General features: G+C 36.9%; 1 protein-coding gene and 1 long non-coding RNA gene across 4 annotated transcripts in view; one reads left to right on the forward strand and one right to left on the reverse strand.

Annotated features, from left to right (window-relative positions):
• Positions 1–22,751, reverse strand: part of SPAG16 (sperm associated antigen 16) — a 981,678-nt gene that overhangs the window by 430,771 nt on the left and 528,156 nt on the right. For all 3 annotated transcript variants that reach the window (XM_073218142.1, XM_073218143.1, XM_073218144.1), the window contains exon 12: positions 12,583–12,768. In XM_073218142.1, coding sequence (XP_073074243.1) covers positions 12,583–12,768 — 186 coding nt within the window. The remainder of the gene's footprint in view (positions 1–12,582; positions 12,769–22,751) is intronic.
• Positions 1–22,751, forward strand: part of LOC108397066 (uncharacterized) — a 513,643-nt gene that overhangs the window by 217,991 nt on the left and 272,901 nt on the right. The gene's annotated exons all lie outside the window — the stretch shown is intronic.

Consider the following 22,751-nt stretch of genomic DNA (forward strand, 5'->3'; position numbering starts at 1 on the left):
ATTCACTGTCCTTCCACAGGGATACCTCCACAGTCCCATCATTTGTCACAAATTTGTAGCCCAGGACTTGGCCACATGGAAGAAACCACAAATGGTGCCACTGTATCACTACATGGATGATATTATGCTCATGTCTGATTCTCTTGAAGATTTAGAAGGGGCAGTTCCTAGACTTCTTCAACATCTACAGGAAAAAGAATGGGCTGTGAACTGCACCAAGTTTCAGGGAACTGATTTATCTGTAAAAGTCTTGGGGTTGTCTGGTTGGGTAAAACTAAAATTATTCCTGAAGCAGTCATAGACAAGGTCTAGGCTTTCCCTACCCCTACCATTGTGTTAGTATTACAAGAGTTTTTGGGTTTTGGGCTACTGGAGAGTGTTTATTCCACAGTCGGCACAAATTCTGAAGCTCTTATACCAGTTGGTACCAAAGGGCATCATGTGGGACTGGGATGAAACATGTGCAGCTGCTTTGACTGCTGCAGTCTAGGCCATACAGGCCTTGAGGGTAATAGACTCATCAAGGCCCTGTGAGCTAGATGTTCATGTAACCAAAGATGGGTATGGTTGGGGTTTTGGCAGAGGCCAAAACAGACATGCCAACCTTTTTGATTCTGATCAGAACTATGGAAAGGAGCAGAGGTCTGGTAAACCTTAATAAAGAAGCAACTGGCTGCTGTGTACCATGCCATGCTGGCTACAGATCCCATCACCGGAACAGCTCTCAGCAAGGTAATAACCACCTATCCCATCACAGGGTGGGTGTGAGGCTACACCCAAAGGCCACAGAGTGGCATGGCACAGATGCCTACCCTGGCCTAATGGGGTGCATATTTACAGCAGTGCAGCACCCTCTCTACTAGCCCCTTAAATGGAGAACTCCAATGCTTATTGTCGTCAGTTACATATACCAGTGGAAAGCAGGAAGAACTTGCTTTTGAGCCACTGGTAGCCGAGAGTCCTTATCAGAAGGAAAAAGCCCCTATACCTGAAGATGTTTTGTGTACAGATGTCACCAGTCACGGGCAGCCTCCTAAGTGAAGGGCTGTGGCTTTCCATCCTAAGACTGAGACAATATGGATGGAGGATGGAGAGGGGAAGAGCAGCCAGTTGGCTGAGTTGTGGGCAGTATGGCTTGTAATCACCCAGGAGCCCTCCCCTATAGTTGTCTGCACTAACAGCTGGGCCACCTATTGGGGCTTGACCCTGTGGCTATTGACATGGTACCATGCTAACTGGCTGGTTGGTCACTGGGGTTGGATGGCATGGCAGCAGAGCAACATCCTGCATTAAACCCTAGAGACACTGAGTGGATGTGGCCCTGGACATTTTGACACATGGACCAGTGATGGCTGGTCTTTCTGGCACCTTTGGGTAAAGGCCTGGAAGCTGGCCTCCTGTGTATTCCTGGAGTAACAGCAGAGTGGCCTCCATAGATCACGGTAGTGTATCCAAAACATCTGGGAGGTACAGTGAAGTTTTGTTTTATCTTTAAGGCCAGTGCATGTACCTCCTGCGGCCCTATATACTGACCCATCTATAACTCCCACAGGGAGGGGAGTGAAAACCTGGTATGGTATACTAGACCAGGATGAGATCCCATTCTTGCCACTGTCCTATCACAGGACCAATCTCTTGCATCCATCCTACCTGATAGATAAGATTTGCCTGTGCTGGTGTCATTAAAACATGTATCTTATCGCCCTTAAAGTTATTTTCTTCTGCAGTCCCTGTGGCCTGGATATACTCCCTGGCTGCAGCTGCCACGTGATGATTGCTCTGAACTCCCTACCTGTTCACCTACTGGCATCTCTGGCGGGAGAGCAGAAGTGGACTGCTTGTAAGAAATAAATGGGTTTCTCCCACTTTATTTCTCCCTTTGACAGATTTTGGTTTCAAATGTATTTTGCCCTGTGATTTTTCCCCCGGAGTTATAGTAGGGAAGGTGGAGTCTTCCCCCCCACCACACACACACACAACACCTCAAACACCAGCAAGTGTCCAAGAACTCAACTCAATTCTGATGCTATCTGCCCCAGACTAGGATTCCCCAAGTTAAGGGCTTTGTCCTACAAGACTGCCCTCTACCCCCTACTCAGACACCAATTGCAAGCCCAGGCAGTTACTTATGCTTTTGACCTACTGGCTACAGATTGGAGGTGCCCACTAGCTCCCCCTGAGGTTTGATTAATGTGCTAAAGAGGCTCACAGAACTCAGGAAAACAGTATATTTACCCATTTAATAAAGGATATCATAAAAGATACAAATTAACAGCCAGATGAAGAGATGCATAGGCAAGGCCCGAAATAAAGGAGCTTCTGTCCTTGTGGTGCCTGGAGCCTGTCTTAGAGGCACATGGGAGCATTCTGATTCCCCAAGCATAGAAGCTCTCCCTCTGACAGAAAGGCAGTATCCAAGAGAGAAGAGAGCGTAAGCTCTTCTCAGGGGTTTCTGTGAGGGCTTCATTGCATAGTCATGATTAACTAAATAGTTGGCTGTTGGCTGATTCAACCTCTAGCCGCTACCCTTGGGTGAGTCCAAAAGTCTCTCATTGGTAGGATAAGACACCCACTTCACCTTGAAGACTCTGCAATGCCGTTAGGAACTATGGATTAAGACCAAATATACTTGGAAAATATATACTTGGTCATTTGCATAACCAAATATGTATTTCTTATGACTCATTATATCACAAACTCTTTTAGTCATTAGCCTAAGGAGGAGGACTAAGACTCACTACTGACCGCACTCTTTTTGGTGGGGGAAGAATGACGGTATAGCATTTTCTAAAACTATCTAAAATGGCTTGCTTTAATGGTAAAAGAATAATAAAATGTCATGTTATAACATACACATATTTACTCTTATTGGAATATCTTTAGCCTCATATATATTCTTTCAAAGAATTTCTCATATGCAGCTATTCTGTGTGATAACAAAGTATATCTTATTTAGCATAAATTAGATATAAATTAAAGAAAATAATTGTTACAATTATTAGATACAAATGAAATTCATATAAAGCTCTTCTACATGAAATAGTATTTGTTTTATAAATGTATAGGGGTACACTTTAACATCTTAATGACATCTTTCTCTCTTATTGATTAATCCATGTGTATTGATGTAAAAGGATGTTTACATCAAATGTACGGCAATAACACAGCTGCTGGAGGCATTCTTCATGCACACACACAAAGCACATTGTTGTGAGAGAGTTTAATTTTTTAATCATGGTGTAACTTGCTAAATGAAATCTGAACTTTAGGTTTAATATAATTTCTTCGTGAAATAGGTATTTCTGGAGTAGTGCCTATATATGTACTGTTTCTGGGGAAAGATGACAGTGAAAAAAATATATACCATTTTCTTTTTTTACATTTTTTTGTACTTATCTATATATTTATGTTCAATGATACTCTGATAAAATTTAGAGCCTGTATTTCAAAGGGGAACTACTCATCTGAATATAAATGAAAATCCAAGATGTAATAACTGATTTATTATCTGAGGAACAGGATAAATTGATCACAAGAGGTCAATTTAAGTATGTTATCATTTCTTCTAATGTAATGTAATTATGTTTCAAGTATTGCTTTATCAGTCTATTAATAAGTGCCTGGGGTGCCTTTTTAAGTAGGCAAACTGGGGAGTCTTTACAATAAAAGGCAGGTATTAATATACCATTAATCCATGCCCTTGAGTCTTAATACATCTTTTATTATTATATTTTAAAGCCATTAATATTGGATAATATGTCCTCCATCTCTACTATATCCAGCTTTGCGAATGAATCATAAAGAACATGAAACATATTTTTCATGAAATATTTTATATTATAAATACTGAACTTCATTTTTATAACTTATTTGTTATTATCTCATTACCACTGATCTTACAATAAAGAATTACATTTCTGCCACTTTAGAGTCTACCTTGGTGCATTATTTGCCCAAAAGAAATTAATAGTATTATTAGTAAAAGAAGATAACTCACCATAAGAAAATCTTAATATTTCACATTTCTTATTCCATAATTTTAACTGTTCCCTTTATCTGCAGCCTTATGTTTCTCTCATATTATTTATCCCAGGGATTATGACTGGCAAATGAATTATTAAATTAAGAAGGAAGCATAGCTAGTGGGCAGAAGGGAATAGTTAAGTCCCTTCAATGATGATCACCTATCAGATGAACAATGAGAAGGCATTCCTCATTCTACAGCTTTTCCTGGAATGCCACTTGATGGCATCTTGTTGGAAAAGCCTTTTATAAAGTTCACATTAGTGTTGCAGTATAAAGACAATGAATGAATCTTTAGTTTTCAGATATCTCAAATTGTATCAGGTGATTTTTCTCACAATGCCTCAGCAGTTGCTATTAGCTTTATCTTCCAAATCTATCCAGAATACAAAAAGTCCTATGACCTCCACTGTTTCTATCATGGCTCAAACCATCACTGTCCTCAAATCCATTGGCCTGGATTTGGCTAATAGCTTCTCATTCGGTCTCTCTGCTTTATCCTTGTCCCTCTGCCCTTTCCCTATCACAGTCGAATCTCAAAGAAAATGCAAAAGAACACTAAAAAAACCAAAAACAAAAACTATAAAACCTCAAAAGGAACTTACTAACTAGAGTCATGCAAATTATGTGACTCTTCTGTTCAAAATCCTCCAGAGGTTTGCCATCTCTTTGTGGTTTCCCATCTTACTGAGAACTAGAATCAGTCATTCAAATGGGCTTTAAGGCCCCAGGTCCTATGTGCATACCCTATATATAATTGCTTTACCTCTATGAGTTACCTCTCTGCTCATGCTGCTTCAGTCACACTGGCCTCCTTATCAGTCCTTAGTCACATGAGTCCTGCTACAACCACAGGGGAGCTCACGACTTAGAAGAGCTTGGAATAGACTACTCCTAGATAGTTCCTTAGCTTGTTCCCTCATCTACTTCAGATTATCCAAATATCACTTTTATAATGAGAATTTCCGTTACCATCTGCTTAAAATTGCAGTTCTTTAAATTGCCTACCATTTCTTTCCACCTCTCATATTTTATTTTTCGTTATCAAACTTAACACCTCTAAATAATACTGCACCTATTTTTTTAATTTAGTTTATTCTCTGCCTCTCATAGAATGTCTATTCTATTCTATCCTCATGAGAACAAGAGGTTTTGTCTACTTTGTTCACTACTATACAAAGCTTACTGACTAGAACAATGCACATAATAGAGTAAGTGCTCAATATTTGTTGGATCTACAAATAACATTTTGAAAAAAAAACTGTAAGGTCAGCCACATCGAAGGTACTATTTCTATTCAATCCTCATGACTGCAATCAGCAAAACTGATTCTCATCAGTAAATATTGCCTATGAAATTGAGATTATTAGTGATTTTTTAACTGTTTAAATGAAATCATTACTATTGACTCAGCTTTACATTAATAGGGACACTAATATACCATAGTTGCATATTTTCTTATAATTTATAGCTACTATTATAGGCATTAACTTCCATGCAAGCCAATTATTCAACTTACAGACATTTCTACTGACAAGTAGGAGTGTGTAGGCTCCAACAGTATTGGCACAAACATTAAAAAATGGAAGTGGGAAGTAACAAGGGAGAAAAAGTAGAAGGAGTTGAATAGCCATTTATTATCAGCACAGAATTTCTATTACTACCCCATCCAAATCATGTTAGGAACATTACAGGGCTTGCCTTAGTGGTGTCATTAATATGTCAGGAAAGAAAACATATCACCTGAAAAAATATTTACAGTATTTCCATGTTGGGCTGGGCAAGCAAATATGCTGTAATAAATAGACTGAAGTATAATGTCTCAAACAAAATAGAAGTTTATTTTCCTATTGTTGAAGTATCCAGAAAATGTTGCAAGCTAACTGGAGGTAGGAATGGGGGTAGCTTTACTTCGAACAGTTAAAAATCGCACATATCACTTCAACTAATATTCTCTTATAGAGAACTGAGTAACATAACCACACTTAACTAAAAGGGACAATGAGAAATTCCATTCAGATAGACAGACAGGTACCCAACTGATATGGAAGGATAGTGGATTCTGGTGAACAGCTAGCAGTCACTGTCATGGTTTGGCCTTTTACCAACCAAATATCTCTGCAAATATCTTCCCTTCCACATGTATTCACTGAACTCCCTTCTGCTCCCCCACCAAAAAGGGAAAACATGAAGTCCCACTCATACTGACTGTATCTCACAGTATCTGATCTCTGCATGATGCACGATCTGCCTCACTGCATTCAAGGGGTTGGTGACCACCCAAATAAGGACAAGCTTTCTACCCTCCTCACCACTGCAAACACAATCACTTGTAATCTTACTGATGGCAGTATTGGAGTCTTGAATTTTTCTAATGTTTAAAATACAGCGTAACACTGTTAAGTCATTACATGAATGCTTATATTTTTTATAGTTGACTGGGATCTCTTCTGATTTTCCTATCCCATTTTAATCACTTTATGAATTCATGTACGATAAAATAGAATAATTGACACATAAACAGAATCAGAAATGAGAAAGGAAAAATCACTACAGACACCACAAAAATACAAAGAATTAGGAGACAATACTACAAAAAATTATATGATAACAAACTGGAAACCCTAGAAGAAATGGACAATTTTATAGAAAAATACAACTTTCCAAGGCTGACCCAGGAAGAAAGAGAAAATCTGAATAGACCAATTATCAGGAAGGAAATTGAATTGGTAATTAAAAAACTACCTAAGAACAAACCCCTGGACAAGATGGTTTCACTGCTGAATTTTATCAAATATTTAGTTAAGACTTAATACCCATCCTTTAAAGTTTTCCAAACAATAGAAGACGAGGGAATACCCCAAAACTCATTTTATGAGGCAAGCATCACTCCAATACCAAAATCAGGGAATGACACCACAAAAAAGAAAATTACAGACCAATATCCCTGATGAACATAGATGCAAAAATACTCAACAAAACATTAACAAACTGAATTTAAAAATATATAAAAAAATAATCCATCATGATCAAGTAGGATTAATTTCAGGGATGCAAGGTTGGTACAACATTCAAAATTCATCAACTTCATCCACCACATGAAAAAAAAGAAGAACAAAAACCACACAATCATCTCCATAGATGCTGAAAAAGCATCCGACAAAATTCAACATCCATTCATGATAAAAACTCTCAATAAAATGGGGATAGAGGGCAAGTACCTCAACATAATAAAGGCCATATATGACAAACCCACAGCCAACATCATACTTAACAGCAAGAAGCTGAAAGCTTTTCCTTTAAGATCAGGAAGAAGACAAGGATGCCAACTCTCCCCACTTTTATTCTACATAGTTCTAGAGGTCCTAGCCATGGCAATTAGACAACACAAAGAAATAAAAGGCATCCAGGTTGGCAAGTAAGAAGCCAAATTGTCCCTGTTTGCAGGTGACATGATATTGTACATAAAAAACCCTAAAGAATCCACTCCAAAACTACTAGATTTAATATCTGAAATCAGCAAAGTTGCGGGAAACAAAATAAATACACAGAAATCTGTTGTATTCCTATACACCAATGATGAACTAACAGAAAGAGAAATCAGGAAAGCCATTCCATTCAGAATTACATCAAAAAGAATACAATACCTAGGAAAAAACTTAACCAAGTAAGTGAAAGACCTATACTCTGAACACTACAAGACACTCATGAGAGAAATTAAAGAAGATACCAATAAAGGGAAATACATCCTGTGCTTATGGATAGGAAGAATTAATATTGTCAAAATGGTCATCCTGCCTAAAGAAGCAATCTACAAATTCAATGCAATCCCTATCAAAATACCAACAGCATTCTTCAATGAACTAGAGCAAATAGTTCTAAACTTCATGGAACCACCAAAGACCCAGAATAGCTAAAGGAATCCTGAGAAGAAAGAATCAAGCAAAAGGGGGATTACGCTCCCTTCTACTACAAAGCCACAGTTATCAAGACAATTTGGTACTTCCACAAGAACAGACCCACAGACCAATGGAACAAACTAGCGAGCCCAGACATAAACCCAAGCATATATGGTCAATTAATATATGATAAAGGAGCCATGGATATACAATGGGGAAATGACAGCCTCTTCAACAAATGGTGTTGGCAAAACTAAACTGGACAGCTGCATGCAAGAGAATGTATATGGATTAACCCCATATACAAAAGTAAACTCAAATCAAAGACCTGAATGTAAGTCATGAAACCATAAACTTGTAGAAGAAAACATAGGCAAAACTCTGTTGAATATAAACACGAACAACTTTTTCCTGAACACATCTCCTTTGGCAAGGGAAACAAAAGCAAAAATGAACAAATGGGACTACATCATGCTAAAAATCTTCTTTACAACAATGGACAACATCAGCAGAACAAAAAGGCATCCTACAGTATGGGAGAATATATTTGTAAATGACATATCTGACAAGGGGCTAACATCCAAAATATATAAAGAACTCACACACCTCAATACCCAAAAAGCAAATAATCCTATTAAAAAATGGGTGGAGGATATGAACAGACCCTTCTCCAAAGAAGAAATTCAGAAAGCCAACAGGCACATGAAAAGATGCTCCACATTGCTAATCATCAGAGAAATGCAAATTAAAACCACAATGAGATATCACTTCACACCAGTTAGGATAGTCAACATCCAAAAGAGAAACAACAATAAATGTTGGTGAGGTTGTGGAGAAAGGGGAACCCTCCTACACTACTGGTGGGAATGTAAATTAGTTCAACCTCTGTGGAAAGCAGTATGGAGGTTCCTCAAAAAACTCAAAATAGGAATACCATTTGACCCAGGAATTCCATTCCTAGGAATTTACCCTAAGAATGTAGGATATCAGTTTCAAAAAGACATATGCACCCCTTTATTTATTACAGCACTATTTACAATAGCCAAGAAATGGAAGAAACCTAAGTGCCCATCAGTAGATGACTGGATAAAGAAGATGTCGTACACATACACAGTGGAATATTATTCAGCCATAAGAAGAAAACAAATCCTACCATTTGCAACAACATGGATGGAGCTAAAGGGTATTATGCTCAGTGAAATAAGCCAGACAGAGAAAGACAAGTACCAAATGATTTCACTCTTTTGTAGAGTATAAACAAGAAAGCAAAATCTGAAGGAACAAAACAGCAGCAGACTCACAGAACTCAAGAATGGACTGACAGTTACCAAAGGGAAATGGACTGGGGAGGGCAGGTGGGAAGGGAGGGAGAATGGGAATAAGGGGCATTATGATTAGCACATGTAATGTAGGGGAGTCACGGGGAAGGCAGAATAGCACAGAGAAGACAAGAGGTGAGTCTATAGCATCTTACTATGCTGATAGACAGTGACTGAAATGGGGTATTTGGTGGGGACCTGATAATGGGGAAATCTAGTAACCACAATGTTGCTCATGTGTTGCAGATGACATGATATTGGCAGGTAATGTCCAATGGAAGAAGAGGCACAAGGATAGGAGTATCATATTGGACATTTGGAATCAATTAAAGGGCATTCAACACTTAGCCAATTGGGTGGGGCGGACCATAAAAAAGAAAGATATATTCTAAACTCTTCTGTCTCTGGTGAACAGTAGAGCCTATCATTTTTTAAATAAAGAATTGTGTGAGTTTATAAAGAACCTGTATCAGGATAAGGATATATGGCCCAGCATATCACAGCTGTTACCATCTTACCAAGGCAAATACCCTTTCCATTAAACCAATAAACTATGAAATTCTAAGGCAAAGTATTAATTTTAGAAATATTTTTAAAGTATTAATCCATGAGTAATTGAAAATTACAGCTCAGTGCTTTGATTATGACTCAAAAGACATCAACAGCCACTATAGAAACAATTTCTCCTTTATTTGTTAATATTTGTCCAATAACTTAGCTTCAAAATTGGTATCATTTTTTTGTTTTTGATAATGAAAGTGAGCTTTGGACAATGATGGGAAATTTGAAATATAAATATTTTTTGGCATCAATTAAGAGAAATTTTCATCTGTTTTATCAATATCTATTGGAAAGATAGTATTTGGATATCAGCTCATGGAGAAAAGTCATGAAATCAAAGTGTCTGAAATCATTCTAAGTAAGGCTGAGTCTCTTGGGAATCAGTTTTTAAACTACAGTTTGGTTTAAACACTGAGTGATTAAGACATCTGAAGATATATTGTAAAAATGAGACAGTCTTCTATTAGGATCCTCATCTAAGTCAAAAGTGATAATTAAAATTAGATACTAGTGTTAAAATTTCAGGTATATAAGATGAATAAGCCCTAGAGATCTACAGTTTAACATAGTATCTGTAGGTAAGTATACTGTATTATAAACTTAAAATCTACTAAGAGGCTAAATATTAAGTATTCTTATCACAAAAAATAATAATACAAAAGAAGGTAGGAGGAACTTTGGAGGTGATGGACATGTTTATGTCATAGCTGGTGATGGAGGAATACTTAGTTCAAACCCATCAAGTTCTATATACTAAATATGTGCAACTTTTATATGTCAATCATAACTCAGTAAGGTGGTTCACAAAAATCCAGTAATTTATTATAACAACTATTTATGAAATCTGCTTGCATAATATAGAAACATAATAAAATTAAGGGCTACATATGATTGATTATTCTAGATAAGCAAACGGTATCTGAGACTTGAACGATTTCTTAAATTGTCACCATTTTAGGTAGAAAAAAGTGTAAAATGTATTATTCAGGGCCATATTTTCTCATACAGAGTATGTTCAACATTATTTAGCTATCTCTTTAAATTTAGGTAGATGATTATGGTGTTCCTCCATTAATTCTCTGTATATGTCAAGGTCTAGTCAGAGGAGACAGAAATTGCACCTATCATTTTATCAGTGTGTATTTAATAGATGGGCTTGTTTACTATGTATAGAGTTGTTAACTAGGTAACTAAATAAGGAAAAAGAGAACATTAAGGTAACATGGAGAAAGCTATTGCAGGTAAGAGCTACCACCCCCAAGACAAGAACAAAGGGAATAGAGTAGAATCTTTGAAACTTAGTACCTTGAAGATGGGTGCCTGCAGAGCTAGAACTCAGCCCTCTAAGGAGAGGTCACTTGTCTGCTTGTATTGTTACTCAGGTTGGGACAAGAGCCATGCAGAATGGCCATGCTGGGAACACAGACCTCTGAGAAGGGGGCTCCTGTTTGCTGGAGTTAATGTCTTTGATGATGTGGCTTTTCTGCAAGGGTTGGGAAATTTGGCAACTGGACTCAACTGCTGTTGCTGCAGTGAAGCACTGCTAGGGGGTGCTCATGGGAACTGCACATCCAGAAAAAGCCGATAGGAAAGTGACAAGAAGCAAGTCCCTTCTTGCTCCTCCAGACCTCTTCCACTCTCTTACAGGGACCCCCATTGCCAAAACCTAGCAGGGGGTCAGATTACAAAGCAAAAATGTAGTTTTCAAAGTTCCAGTCCCAGCAGCCCAAGAAGAGTGATATTGGTGTTGAGAGAAAATAGCATAATAACTGGTACAGGGCCTTAGGAATCAATTTATGCATAGGAAGATCATTTCCTCCAAATGACTCCTCTGAGAAAACCTGCTAATTTTTGCAAGCACCTTGCCTTCTTTTTCAAATACGTTATCCATGATTCCAGGGGGAAACTGTTCCTCAAGGTATCTGTTTTACCCATGATACCAAATCAATAGTGTCCACCTTTAGAGTGAGCCCATCTTTCTCTTACAAAATAAATTACAACGGCTCAGTGACAACTGTTTACTTAAATTTTTAAGAGTCATTATCAATTATATATTTGCAGTTAGGGTATTGTTTCAATAGTTAAAGTGGTCAGAAATCTGAGTGATGATTTATAATCCCTTAGCTAGCTGGAGCAACCAGGATATTTGATAGTAGCTCTTTGTATCCTATTTGTATACCTAACAAGATGTAATAATTATTCAAAAATATACCACTGACAGGTATTTTGACACTGTAAACATAATAGGTTTGTCTGACTTGAATTAAGATCAAAGCAAAAAATTTCTACATCCACCTGACATTGTATAAGGCTTTGCATATTGCATTAGTTCTTACAATTTATGAATTGCCAAGAAATACTTAATTTGGGAAAATATTATATCAAAGTTAAGCATAAAGCACATAATTATTTCTGTCATATTCTTGTCTATTAAATTGTTAGTCTGATAATACAGAGAGAGAGCAAACCTTTGGAAGGGAGAACTAAAAATGTAACTTTTTAAAATAAGTGTTTTTCCTATCCTGCTTAAAGAGCTTTCCAATGAAACAATTCTAATCTTATTACAGAGGTTTGATCTTGATACATTTAGAAAGGGCTCGTTATGAAAAAATTAATGGGGTTAGAAATGGATTTCACAGAGACTAAGTAGCCGTCTATAATTTTATCATTTTAAATTTTATCATTTTAAAAAACTAACAGTTTTTTTAAAAAGGTTTCTCAGTGGGTACCATGTATATTTATCAACGCAGAGGGTTAATAACGTTTAAAGTACTTCTTACCTGTTAACATCCCAGATTTTACTAGTTCTGTCCAGTGAGGAAGATGCCACAAAATCACCACAAGAGTGCCACGTGCAGGACCACACTGCGTGTTTGTGTCCTTCAAAGGTTAAAATGCAATTGCCTTTGGACAGGTCCCATAATTTAACTGTAGTGTCACCACTTGAAGTAGCCAACTGGTTGCCACTATTTGCAAAAACACAAGAAGACACTTTGTTAAAAAATCAATTTATAATTAATGTATTTTTATTAATGGCTGTATTCTATGAGTAATGTATATGTTTGTATGTATCTTAGTGATTTTTACTCTTAATGGCATATCTAAAGCCTGAATCTTACTATATTTAGTCTACACAATTAAATACTTATATTTTTAGCAATTTAAGTTGATGAGAGAAAACTGCTGCTGCACACTTTCCAGATTAATTCTGCTGTGTGCCTCTAGATTAATTTACTAAATTAATTTTTTTTTAGTATGTGTTGGGTTCAGGGTTATGTATTGGGTTCGATGGGTGATGTAGCTTCAGAATGATGAAAATTTAGACATGGGTTCAGACAATTTCAAAAATATAATATAATACAAAACAGTAGGTCAGCATTGCTTATGTTTGGATTAATGTTCCAGGAATTCAGTTTAGATGATGAAGGAAGGAGTGAATCAGGAAAGGAGGAGATTTTGAGCTAGATTTTGAGAGATGAAAGACCGTGAAGTACTCAGTGGTTGAGGATGAGTCATTGGATTTTCCATTTAGGTTATTGGTAGATGTTAAAAAAGAAAAAGCAGTGGCTTTCAAGAGGTGGGCACAAAAGCTACTTTAATAAATGAGTGGATGTCAATGACATGAGAGAAACATGTAGGTTTTTGGATAAAATATCAACTGCAAGAAAACTTCAATTCCATCATCTTCTCTGCATCCATCTGCATTAAATGCTCCTCCTAAATGTTCTCTTAGGAACTTTTCTCTCATTGAATGTAACGAAACGCTTATTTGCCCTCCTTCCCTGTGTTTTTGATAGAGAACTGTTTCCTCTCTCTGTTTCTACAGCATCAAGCATTATGACTGACTAATTGAAGTGCTCAATAAATGCTTCCAGAATGAATAAATCTTTAATTAATGAATAAATATATGCTATAAATGAAAAAGATACCCGGTATTACTAAGAGAGGAAATGACAGGATCAAGACAAGTATTTTGCTTGTTTTTTTTTTTGCTTATTTTTATGCTGAGTATTAATCTTTTATGTACATAGGAGAGGGAGAGCTTAATGGTGCCACAGAAAATGTGGATTATAGAGTCAAGAAGTTCTCATGAAAGTTATGAAGGATGTCTATTTCATTTTCCAAGTTAATAGAGTTGAAAAAATTACTCTAAGACAGGTAGTCCTTCACTAATAGATAGATACTAGAACTGTTCTTTGCTTTGCAGCTATTGTTAATTGTACAGAGGTTTGCCATTCAGATCTTACTTTTTAATATTAATGACTAAATAATATATTTGTCTAAAAATATCCAAGCAAACATAAAAAAAATAATTTTACTCCGTTTCTATCTTAAATGAGTCTTGCTGATGGGTTAAGTAGTATTTATGGGCATAAGTCTTACTGTAGGGTAAGAATTACTGGAGGATATTTCTGTCTGTGGCTGAAAAACCTTTTCAGGTAAGTTTTACATGCTTCTCTCTTGCTTTAAGCTATGTAAGCGAGAAACAAAAATCACAATAGGAATAATTACAACTTGTATGAAGCAGTTTGAAGTATCTTTATAAGTGCCATTAACTGATGGTCAATAGTAAATATAAACAATATTTTCTTAAGTTTTTAGCATACTGAGTTTGTTGCTCATGTATGTGAACTCGACCAAATCCAAAATATATAGACTATGAATTTCTGAATTTCTTTGAAAACATTTTTGCTCTTCAGAAGATATCATCTACAATATGGAAAACTATGCATTTGGTTTACAGGAAAATTATGACATCTCACAGGGCTGAGAAGAACAAGAGAGGGGGAAGGAGTAGTCAACTAAAACATAGAAGGTGCTCCAGTCAGGTCATGCAAAAGTCAGTTTTTTTCTAGAAGAAATAGAGTGATAGAATGAAAAAATACATTTTGCTTATAAAAAATCTCAGAAGAGAATGGTATAAAGAAATACATGTAATACTCAAAGAATTAAAGGTTGAGAATTTACAGAAACCAGAAAATGTAAGACTTAGAACCACAGATTCAGGAAGAAAAATGTATACCAAGTGGGGGAAGCAGTATAAACAAAAATAAACTTAACTGAAATAAATTTTAGTCCACTGCAGAGTACCACAGGCAATAATAATTGAAGATGAAAAAGAAGAAAGGTTATTTATACCATGCTTAGTATGTGCTAGAAACCCTGCTCTCACAGTATGCATGTTCGGTCCTCACAGCCATCCTAAGGATGGGCAGCATCACTGTCTACAAAACACTTGAACAGCATCACAAAGCTAGTAGGTTGGTAAATCTATAATTTCTTCAAAGAGCTAAGAGAAAACAATGTTACAGCAGATTTCTAAAAAAATCACTCTCCAAACCTAGACAAATAAAAATATCTTCAGCTAAACAAAGCAGTCTACCCCTAAGGAACTACTAAGGATATATTTCAAAGGAAAAAAAAAGTGATCCTACAGGGAAGATCTGAAATGAAGGAACAGTGATAAAAAATTTGGTAAATATGTTAGTATATCTAAATATATGTGGACCTAAATACAGCTGATCATTGAACAATGCAAGGAGTAGAGACACTGACCCCGTGCATTTGCAAATCCATGTATAACTTCTGATTCCCCAAAACCTTAACTACCAAAAGCTACTGTGGACTGAAAGTCTTACTGATAACAAACAGTTGATTAAGAAATATTTTGTATATGTATTTATACTATATTCTTACAGTAAAGTAAGTTAGAGACAAGAGGTTTTTACAAATTGTTCAATCTCAAAATTTTTTTCCAAAATATGTATTGAAAAAGATCTGTATATAAAGAACCCATGCAATTCATCATAAACCCATGTTGTTCAAGTATCAACTGTAATACTTAAAAAATACAATAAGAAAACAGCAACAATTGTACTGTGTTGTTTAGAAGGGACTGTATTACACTGATAAGCTATAGACTTTATTAACTCTGCATAAGAAAGATGTCAGGGGTAACTACTTATAAGAACAGGAATAGAGTATATAGCTTTTAGACCAGCACAAGTACAAAGAAACGGGTAAGAAAAACTAGTAAGTATAAATATTTATTCAAATTATAAACATATATCCAATATAAGGCAAGAAAGTAGGCTAAAAAGAAACCCCAATAGAAGAAATGGTACAAACAGAAGACGATCAAAAAGAGAGTTGGAGAAATTCAAACATAATACCAACAGATGGTACTACAAATGGACCAAGCTGGAAGTTAAAAGGCAAAGATATTTCAGTTTGAATGAAAACAAATTCAGGTACATGTTGTTTCCATGAGGCACACTAAACTTCTAAGGACATAAAAAGGTTGAAAGTAAGAAAAGATGAAAAAAAGATACCTGGAAAAAGGAAATGAAAATAGAGATGAGGTAGATATATAAATATCAGACAAAAAAGACCTTAGGGAAAAAATGTGTTATTACGATAAAGAGAGTCCCTATGTAATGATAAAGTGTTTCATTCCTAGGTGGGTTTAAGAACTAAATTATATAAAAATATGAAATACATACTAACTGATAGAAAGTAACAATACTAGAACCATAGAAACAAAAATGGCCAATCTATTGTCAAAGTGAAAGATTTATACACCTCTTTCAATATATTCCTCTAATTCAAAATTCAAAATATAAATAAAGATATGAAATAATGTATAAAATTTACAAATCTTAATGGCTGTGTTTAAAATTCTTCATTAAATGACTGGTGACACATTTTTTTCAACCTTATGTGGGACATTTATAAAAAATTCCTATATATATATATATTTTTAATTGAAGTATGGTTCATATGCAATCTTACATTGGTTTCAAGTATACAACACAGTAAAAGAAAGACATAGTAAGTTACAAAGCAAGTGTTAACAAATTTAATATAATTATCATAGAGGTTATGTTTTCTCATGATTTAATTGTTATAAATGAGCAACAAAATTATATATTTTTAAATCTATATATGTGTGAATTTTAAAACACAGTTTTAAGTAACTTACATATTGAAGACGAAATAATATTGGATGTTTTTAAGTAATTAGAACTGAATGAAAACACAACACACTAAAACTATGAGGTGAAATCAAAATAGTATGTTGAGGTCAACTTAATTTTTTACCTTCTTATGAAAAGAAGACAGCCTCTAACTGTTCTGCTCCCGGAAACCGAGGAGCATCAGCAGCGGGGGGAGCCGGGACAGGGCTGGGACCGACCCTCGCTGAGGCTCCCGGGCTACAGCCGCTTGGCTTCTGGCTTCCGGACCACAGTCGGAGCCGCCGCCGAGGGGGCTGTCGGCACCCCGGCCGAGGCGGCCCCGGCGGAGGAGGCAGAGGCCGACAAGGCGGCCCTTCCCCCGGCGGAAGGAGCTGGGTTAGAGGAGGCCCGGGCCGAGGCTGACTCCGTAGAGGCTGGAGCCGGGGACGGGTCGCAGGCGGAGGAGGAAACCGAAGCCGCAGCGCCGCAGGAGAAGGTCATCCCTTCTGTCATCATACAGCCAGCCTCCAGCAACGAAGGGGAGGGAGGACACGAAATATCTGTAGGTGCAGAACCCAAGGGGGTGACCGACGACGCAGCTCTCCCGGGCCCCAGTGGCGACACACCCGAGCCGGCCACAGAGCAGACGGCGGCCACCACTCGGCTGCAAACGAGGCCTCTCGGAGCTGCGTGCCGGCTTTCTCTACAAGGTGGAAACACTACACGACTTCGAGGCAGCAAACTCAGATGAACTGACCTTACAAAGGGGTGATGTGGTGCTGGTGGTCCGCTCAGAATCAGAAGCCGATCAGGATGCAGGCTGGCTGGTAGGAGTGAAAGAATCTGACTGGCTTCAGTACAGAGACCTTGCCACCTACAAAGGCCTCTTTCCAGAGAACTTCACCCGGCGCCTGGATAAGGGCCAAAGTATTCTAGGTTTTTAAACCTTCATGAAAACCTGAAGCCCTCACTTTTGCTATTACACTCTTAATGATTTACAGGCTGATGCCAGACAAAGCTTGAGAAGATATATCAATGGAGCATGTGTGCAAAAAAATGTCAGAGTAAAAAGTAAATTAAAGAAAATGCCCTCACTGGTTCCTACATTATTGATGACAGGTTTGTTTGTGCTTTGTCCAACCCGTGGAGACTCTTGTACTTGATCCCCACCCACCAATTCTAAAGTAGCTTTCTCTGGACCAGAACCTTGATTTCTCTGCACCAAGTGTATGGTATTGAATGGCTGCCCTGCAGAAGATGTGATAAATTACCCTATAGTGTGAGATTATCTTACCCCTGCACAGGTGTGAGCACGTGTTGGCTCTCTCTCCCTGTCAAGTTTACTGTGTTTAAAACTAAACTGCTGCAAAAGTTTTCAATGTTCTTTTCCAATACCCCTCTCTCTATATATACACATATACATATACATATACATATACATATACATATACATATACATATACATATACATATACATATGCATATATATATACGGACACAGTCACCCAGGCTAGTTCCCATCTCCCCTGGAGCTATGTGTATGCACAAAACTACATATACATAGTTGCTTTCTTTTCTTTCCATGGTAGCTCTTTGCCTCTCAAGCGTCATTGATATACATGCATCGCTCTTATCTGTCTGGCATCACAGTTCCAGTTTTGCCTCAGGGCAAAACCAACCATCCCATTGCCAAAACCGCCGATAGTATCTGTGTTTGTAATGTGCGTTTTTCAGGATGCAGTTACAGATCGCAGGTCAGAGCTGCTTTCCCTTTGGAGAAAGTGAAGCCTGATTATCTAGGTGTTCGGCTGCTATGGCTGAAGGTAGGCCAGTCAGGATGAGCAGCTATATAGTCTTCACTTCTGCCTTTCTGAGACTAGCGAGATGATGGGGCATATAAATCCACCCCAACAGAACACTACAAAAGAGAAAAGCTCCTATATATTTCCACTTCTTTATATTTATGCAATTCACCTTCACAGATGTCCTAAAATAAAATAGGTGATGTATGCTGTATCCCCAAATCATCTGTAACAATTATGTCTCCAGTGCCGTTTCATTCCAAATAAACCTTTGGTAATCTCCAGCAGTGAAAACAAACAAACAAACAAAGAAAACCTGTTCTGCTAAGGATGAGACTTTTAAGTTTAGAAAAAAATGCTATAAGACAATACAAAGGAAGAGCAATAAAGGCCAAAGTAGTTCTTAGAAAAAATTAACAAAATAAATAAATCTCTGCTGCTACAACAACAACAAAAAAGAAAAGATCCTTCAAGATAACTGTCTATTAAGCCAGATACTAATGATATTTTGAGAAGTATAAAAGTAGTGTCTTTTTTTTAATTCTTTTGTTTGTTTGGAGAACTATATTTTTTCCACTAAAAAAATTATATTAACATGCCTTTTTTGTAGCTTATGAACAGTCTAGAGCTAAACCACATCAAATTTGAGTCAAGTCAATTTATAGTTTATAAGCAGTAAGTGGTATCAATTATTTTAAAAAATATTTTATATTTACTGTAATTGTTTATTTCTTATTTTGCATGTTCTTTATGCAAATTAACATTTTTCAGATGATAGCAGATAACTGCAGAAATGACTTCAGTTTTCCGAACTAAATATATTACAGATTCCAGATGCTAATTACTTGTTTTTAAAGAAATGTGCTATGATGTTTCATGAGAGAGTGGTAGAACAGAAAGACCCATCACTTTTTGTGTCACAAAGCACGAAGTGGAAAACAGAAGTAAGAAGACTCCTTGGCTTCTCATTCTGGTTCTGCCAGACAACCTACGTGACCTTGCACTTAACATTTGTATTTAGTATTTCTGAAATTTACTGTCTTAATTTGGAAATATGGATGATAAATTCTGCTCCATATAAAGTGTTGTTCTGAAGATCAAATGAGGTAATTCTTACAATAGCACATTTTTAATACTACATACTATTCAAACGAGATTTTTTTCAAAGATTTATTTTTTGTGATCTGTAATTCCATTTTTACATGGAAGCACTTACCCGTATTTCCATAAATAGTAGAATGGAATCCAGTTATGCCATTATATTTTAGTCTGATCTGCCTGTGTCTGCTCAATAGGGCTATTTGAACTTGTAAAAGGACAATCAATCACAATGTTCTTAGTTACCATGGAATATGTAATATTTTATGTAGCAGAATAAGATATAACCAAAATCTAATTAAATTAAGTTAAAATACTTTCTTGCACTGTCTTTGTATAGGTACAAAGTTTCTATGTATACCTTAGGTTTTTGTCTAGAAACAGTTACTTTCAGGATATTAAATCTAATTTTTTTCAGCTATCTCCAGACTGCTACATTTGACATTATCTTTTTTTATCCAATATTCTAGATAAAGAAGAGCACAAAATACAGGGTACATGTCCTAAGAGGGGCAGGAACTTGCTCAAGAATCTGAAAGGTCAGTGTGACAGGGGGACAAGAGATGGAATAGATGGTGGTGGGCTAAAGTGGAGATACAGAAATGGAGACCTGAGAAGTAGGAGGGGCCAGACCACTCACGGCCTTATTGGCAACAGCGGTGTATTTGGAATTTAGCCTAAGTGTTAATGGGATTTCAAACACAGGAGATTCATTCATGCATTCCACTGTTGATCACATGCTCCAAACACTATACTAGACTCAATCCAGCATCCCACCATATTTCTCAAATGTACTAAGCATGCTCCCCTCAGGACATATGCATACTTTTCCTGGCACTAGGATGCTGTCCCCCCCTGGATATTCCCATGGCTTGCACCATGACTTCAGTTAAAGACCTTTTCTCCAGTTCCACCTTATCGTGGAGGGCATCTCTAACAATCCCACTTAAAACATTATATCACCCCAACTTTTTGCTTCTCCTTGTTACCCTTCACAGTATTATTTTTGTCTATAGCACTTATCACCATTTATTAAATCAGATACCACTTATTTTATTTATTGTTTCCCTCTTTCTGCCAAAAGAATGTAACACATATGAGGGTAGAGTTGGGTTTTTTTTTGTATTCGTTGCTCTCTGATGATTAGATTAATGCTTAGCACACAGGGACTCTCAATAAGTAGCTGTTGAATCAATGAGTTAATGAATCAACATAATTATGAATATGACATAGTCCCTAAACTCCTTTTTCCTAATAGGTAATTACTCAGAGTTTATAACACGAAGAAAAATGTAAGCAAATGGATCCTATTTCCCATTTTACCACTGGATATCTTACTTGGACTATTTATTTTCTTAAAGAAGCTCTATTTCATGAAATAATAGGTTATTTCCATCTAAATTTGCCTAATTTATTGTACATATAAAATTTCATGATATTATCATGTAGACTCAGTAAAAAAGCAAATTCCCCATCTACTTCACTTCTTTTTTGGAAAGATGCAGGACATAACTAAATTCAGTGGATAAATAATTAGCTCACATAAAGTAAGTTGCAGAAATAATATATCTTCTGCTCCTAGTAAAATTCATTGAGTCTTTGGATCACCACAATAATGCATTTAATAAAGAGTCATGATAGTGTAACGAATCTGAGCATTAGGTCTGAATTATACCAGTAGCCTCCTAACTGCTTCTGCCCTTGTCCCTCTACAGTCCTTTTTCAATACAGAAGCTTAAGGGATTCTGCTTGTGTTGCTCCTCTGCTCAAAACTCTCCACTGGTTTCTTATCATCCAGCGTAAAGGCTAAGATACTAACTATAAAATAAGGCTCTATTCAATCCACCCACTGGGATTTCTTCTCCTATTACTCTTCCCCTTTCTCTCTGCTCAGGCTACAAAAGGCCTTTGCACTTGCTCATCTTTCTTCTAGGAATGTTCTTTCCAAGAAAACCAATGACCACTTCCTTCCCTTTCTTCAGCCTTTATAGAAAGACACATCAAGGAGGTCTGTCTGAAGTGCAATCTCACCTCAGACAGTAGTCTCCTTTCCTACTTTTTGTTTTTCAGTGACATTTACGACTATTAACTTACTATGAATTTTACTGATCCCTCTTGTTTATTATCTGTTCCCTCAAGCTCTCGGTTTTGTGGGCCTCTGCCTTAACTAGTTCTTTTCTGTTTTGCATATTCAGAGATTACAATTGTCTTGAAGTTAGATCCCATAACCCGCCTGTATCTAGTTCTTGCAAAAATGTATTATTTACTAACAGCCTCAATCCCACCATCTTGGAGAAGTGTAATATTACCATCTCTCTGGGCATAGAGAGGGAACACCCAGCTATTTCCCTTCTTGTCACAAAGTTCCAGAGGATACCTCATGTTCACTCAGACCAGGGCCCAGGACTGCTTCTCACAGCACCGGGGCAAGAGCTCTCCATTTCCAAAGCCCTTGTCTGTTTCTGGCCCTGTGTTCACATGGTCCATCGTACAGAGAAGCCACTCTTATTAAGGATAATTTTTTGGCCCTACACTCTAGGGCCAAATTCCAATTTGGCCTGAAACATCATTGAATCGGCTTATCCTGAGGAAATTTCTATAATCTAATTTCTTTTCTTGTGCTTGGATCTCTCCCAAACAGTTCTATGCTATAATTAAATTTTTGTGTTTTTTAAGTTTGTTAACTTATTCAAGTCCTCCTATCAACTATTTACCAGGTTTACAAAGATAAGAGGATGCAAAGTATACCTATTCCTCAAATTCTTTACATTTTTTTCTTTGGATTAAAGTATGAGAGAAGTTTGTATATTCAGAGATCACTTTTTCCATTTCCCCTTTACCATTGTAAAATTCCTTTTACTGAGTTCCAGGGTATTGTTCCACTGCCCTGTAATAAGGAAAGTTCTAAAGCACAATACTATGAATATCTGTTATTATTTAAAGATTGTTCTAGAGGCTACTGCTCAATAGCTTATATATTACACAAGAGTACCATATACTTTCCATGTGGACCCAGTGTGGGATGTCGTTCTGGCTTTAGTAGCAGGAGGCACTGTGCTGCTCATCAGCTTAGGTAATTTCTCTTGCTGACAA

The sequence above is a fragment of the Manis javanica genome, chromosome 12 (genome assembly GCF_040802235.1).
Source record: "Manis javanica isolate MJ-LG chromosome 12, MJ_LKY, whole genome shotgun sequence".
NCBI classification, from domain to species: domain Eukaryota; kingdom Metazoa; phylum Chordata; class Mammalia; order Pholidota; family Manidae; genus Manis; species Manis javanica.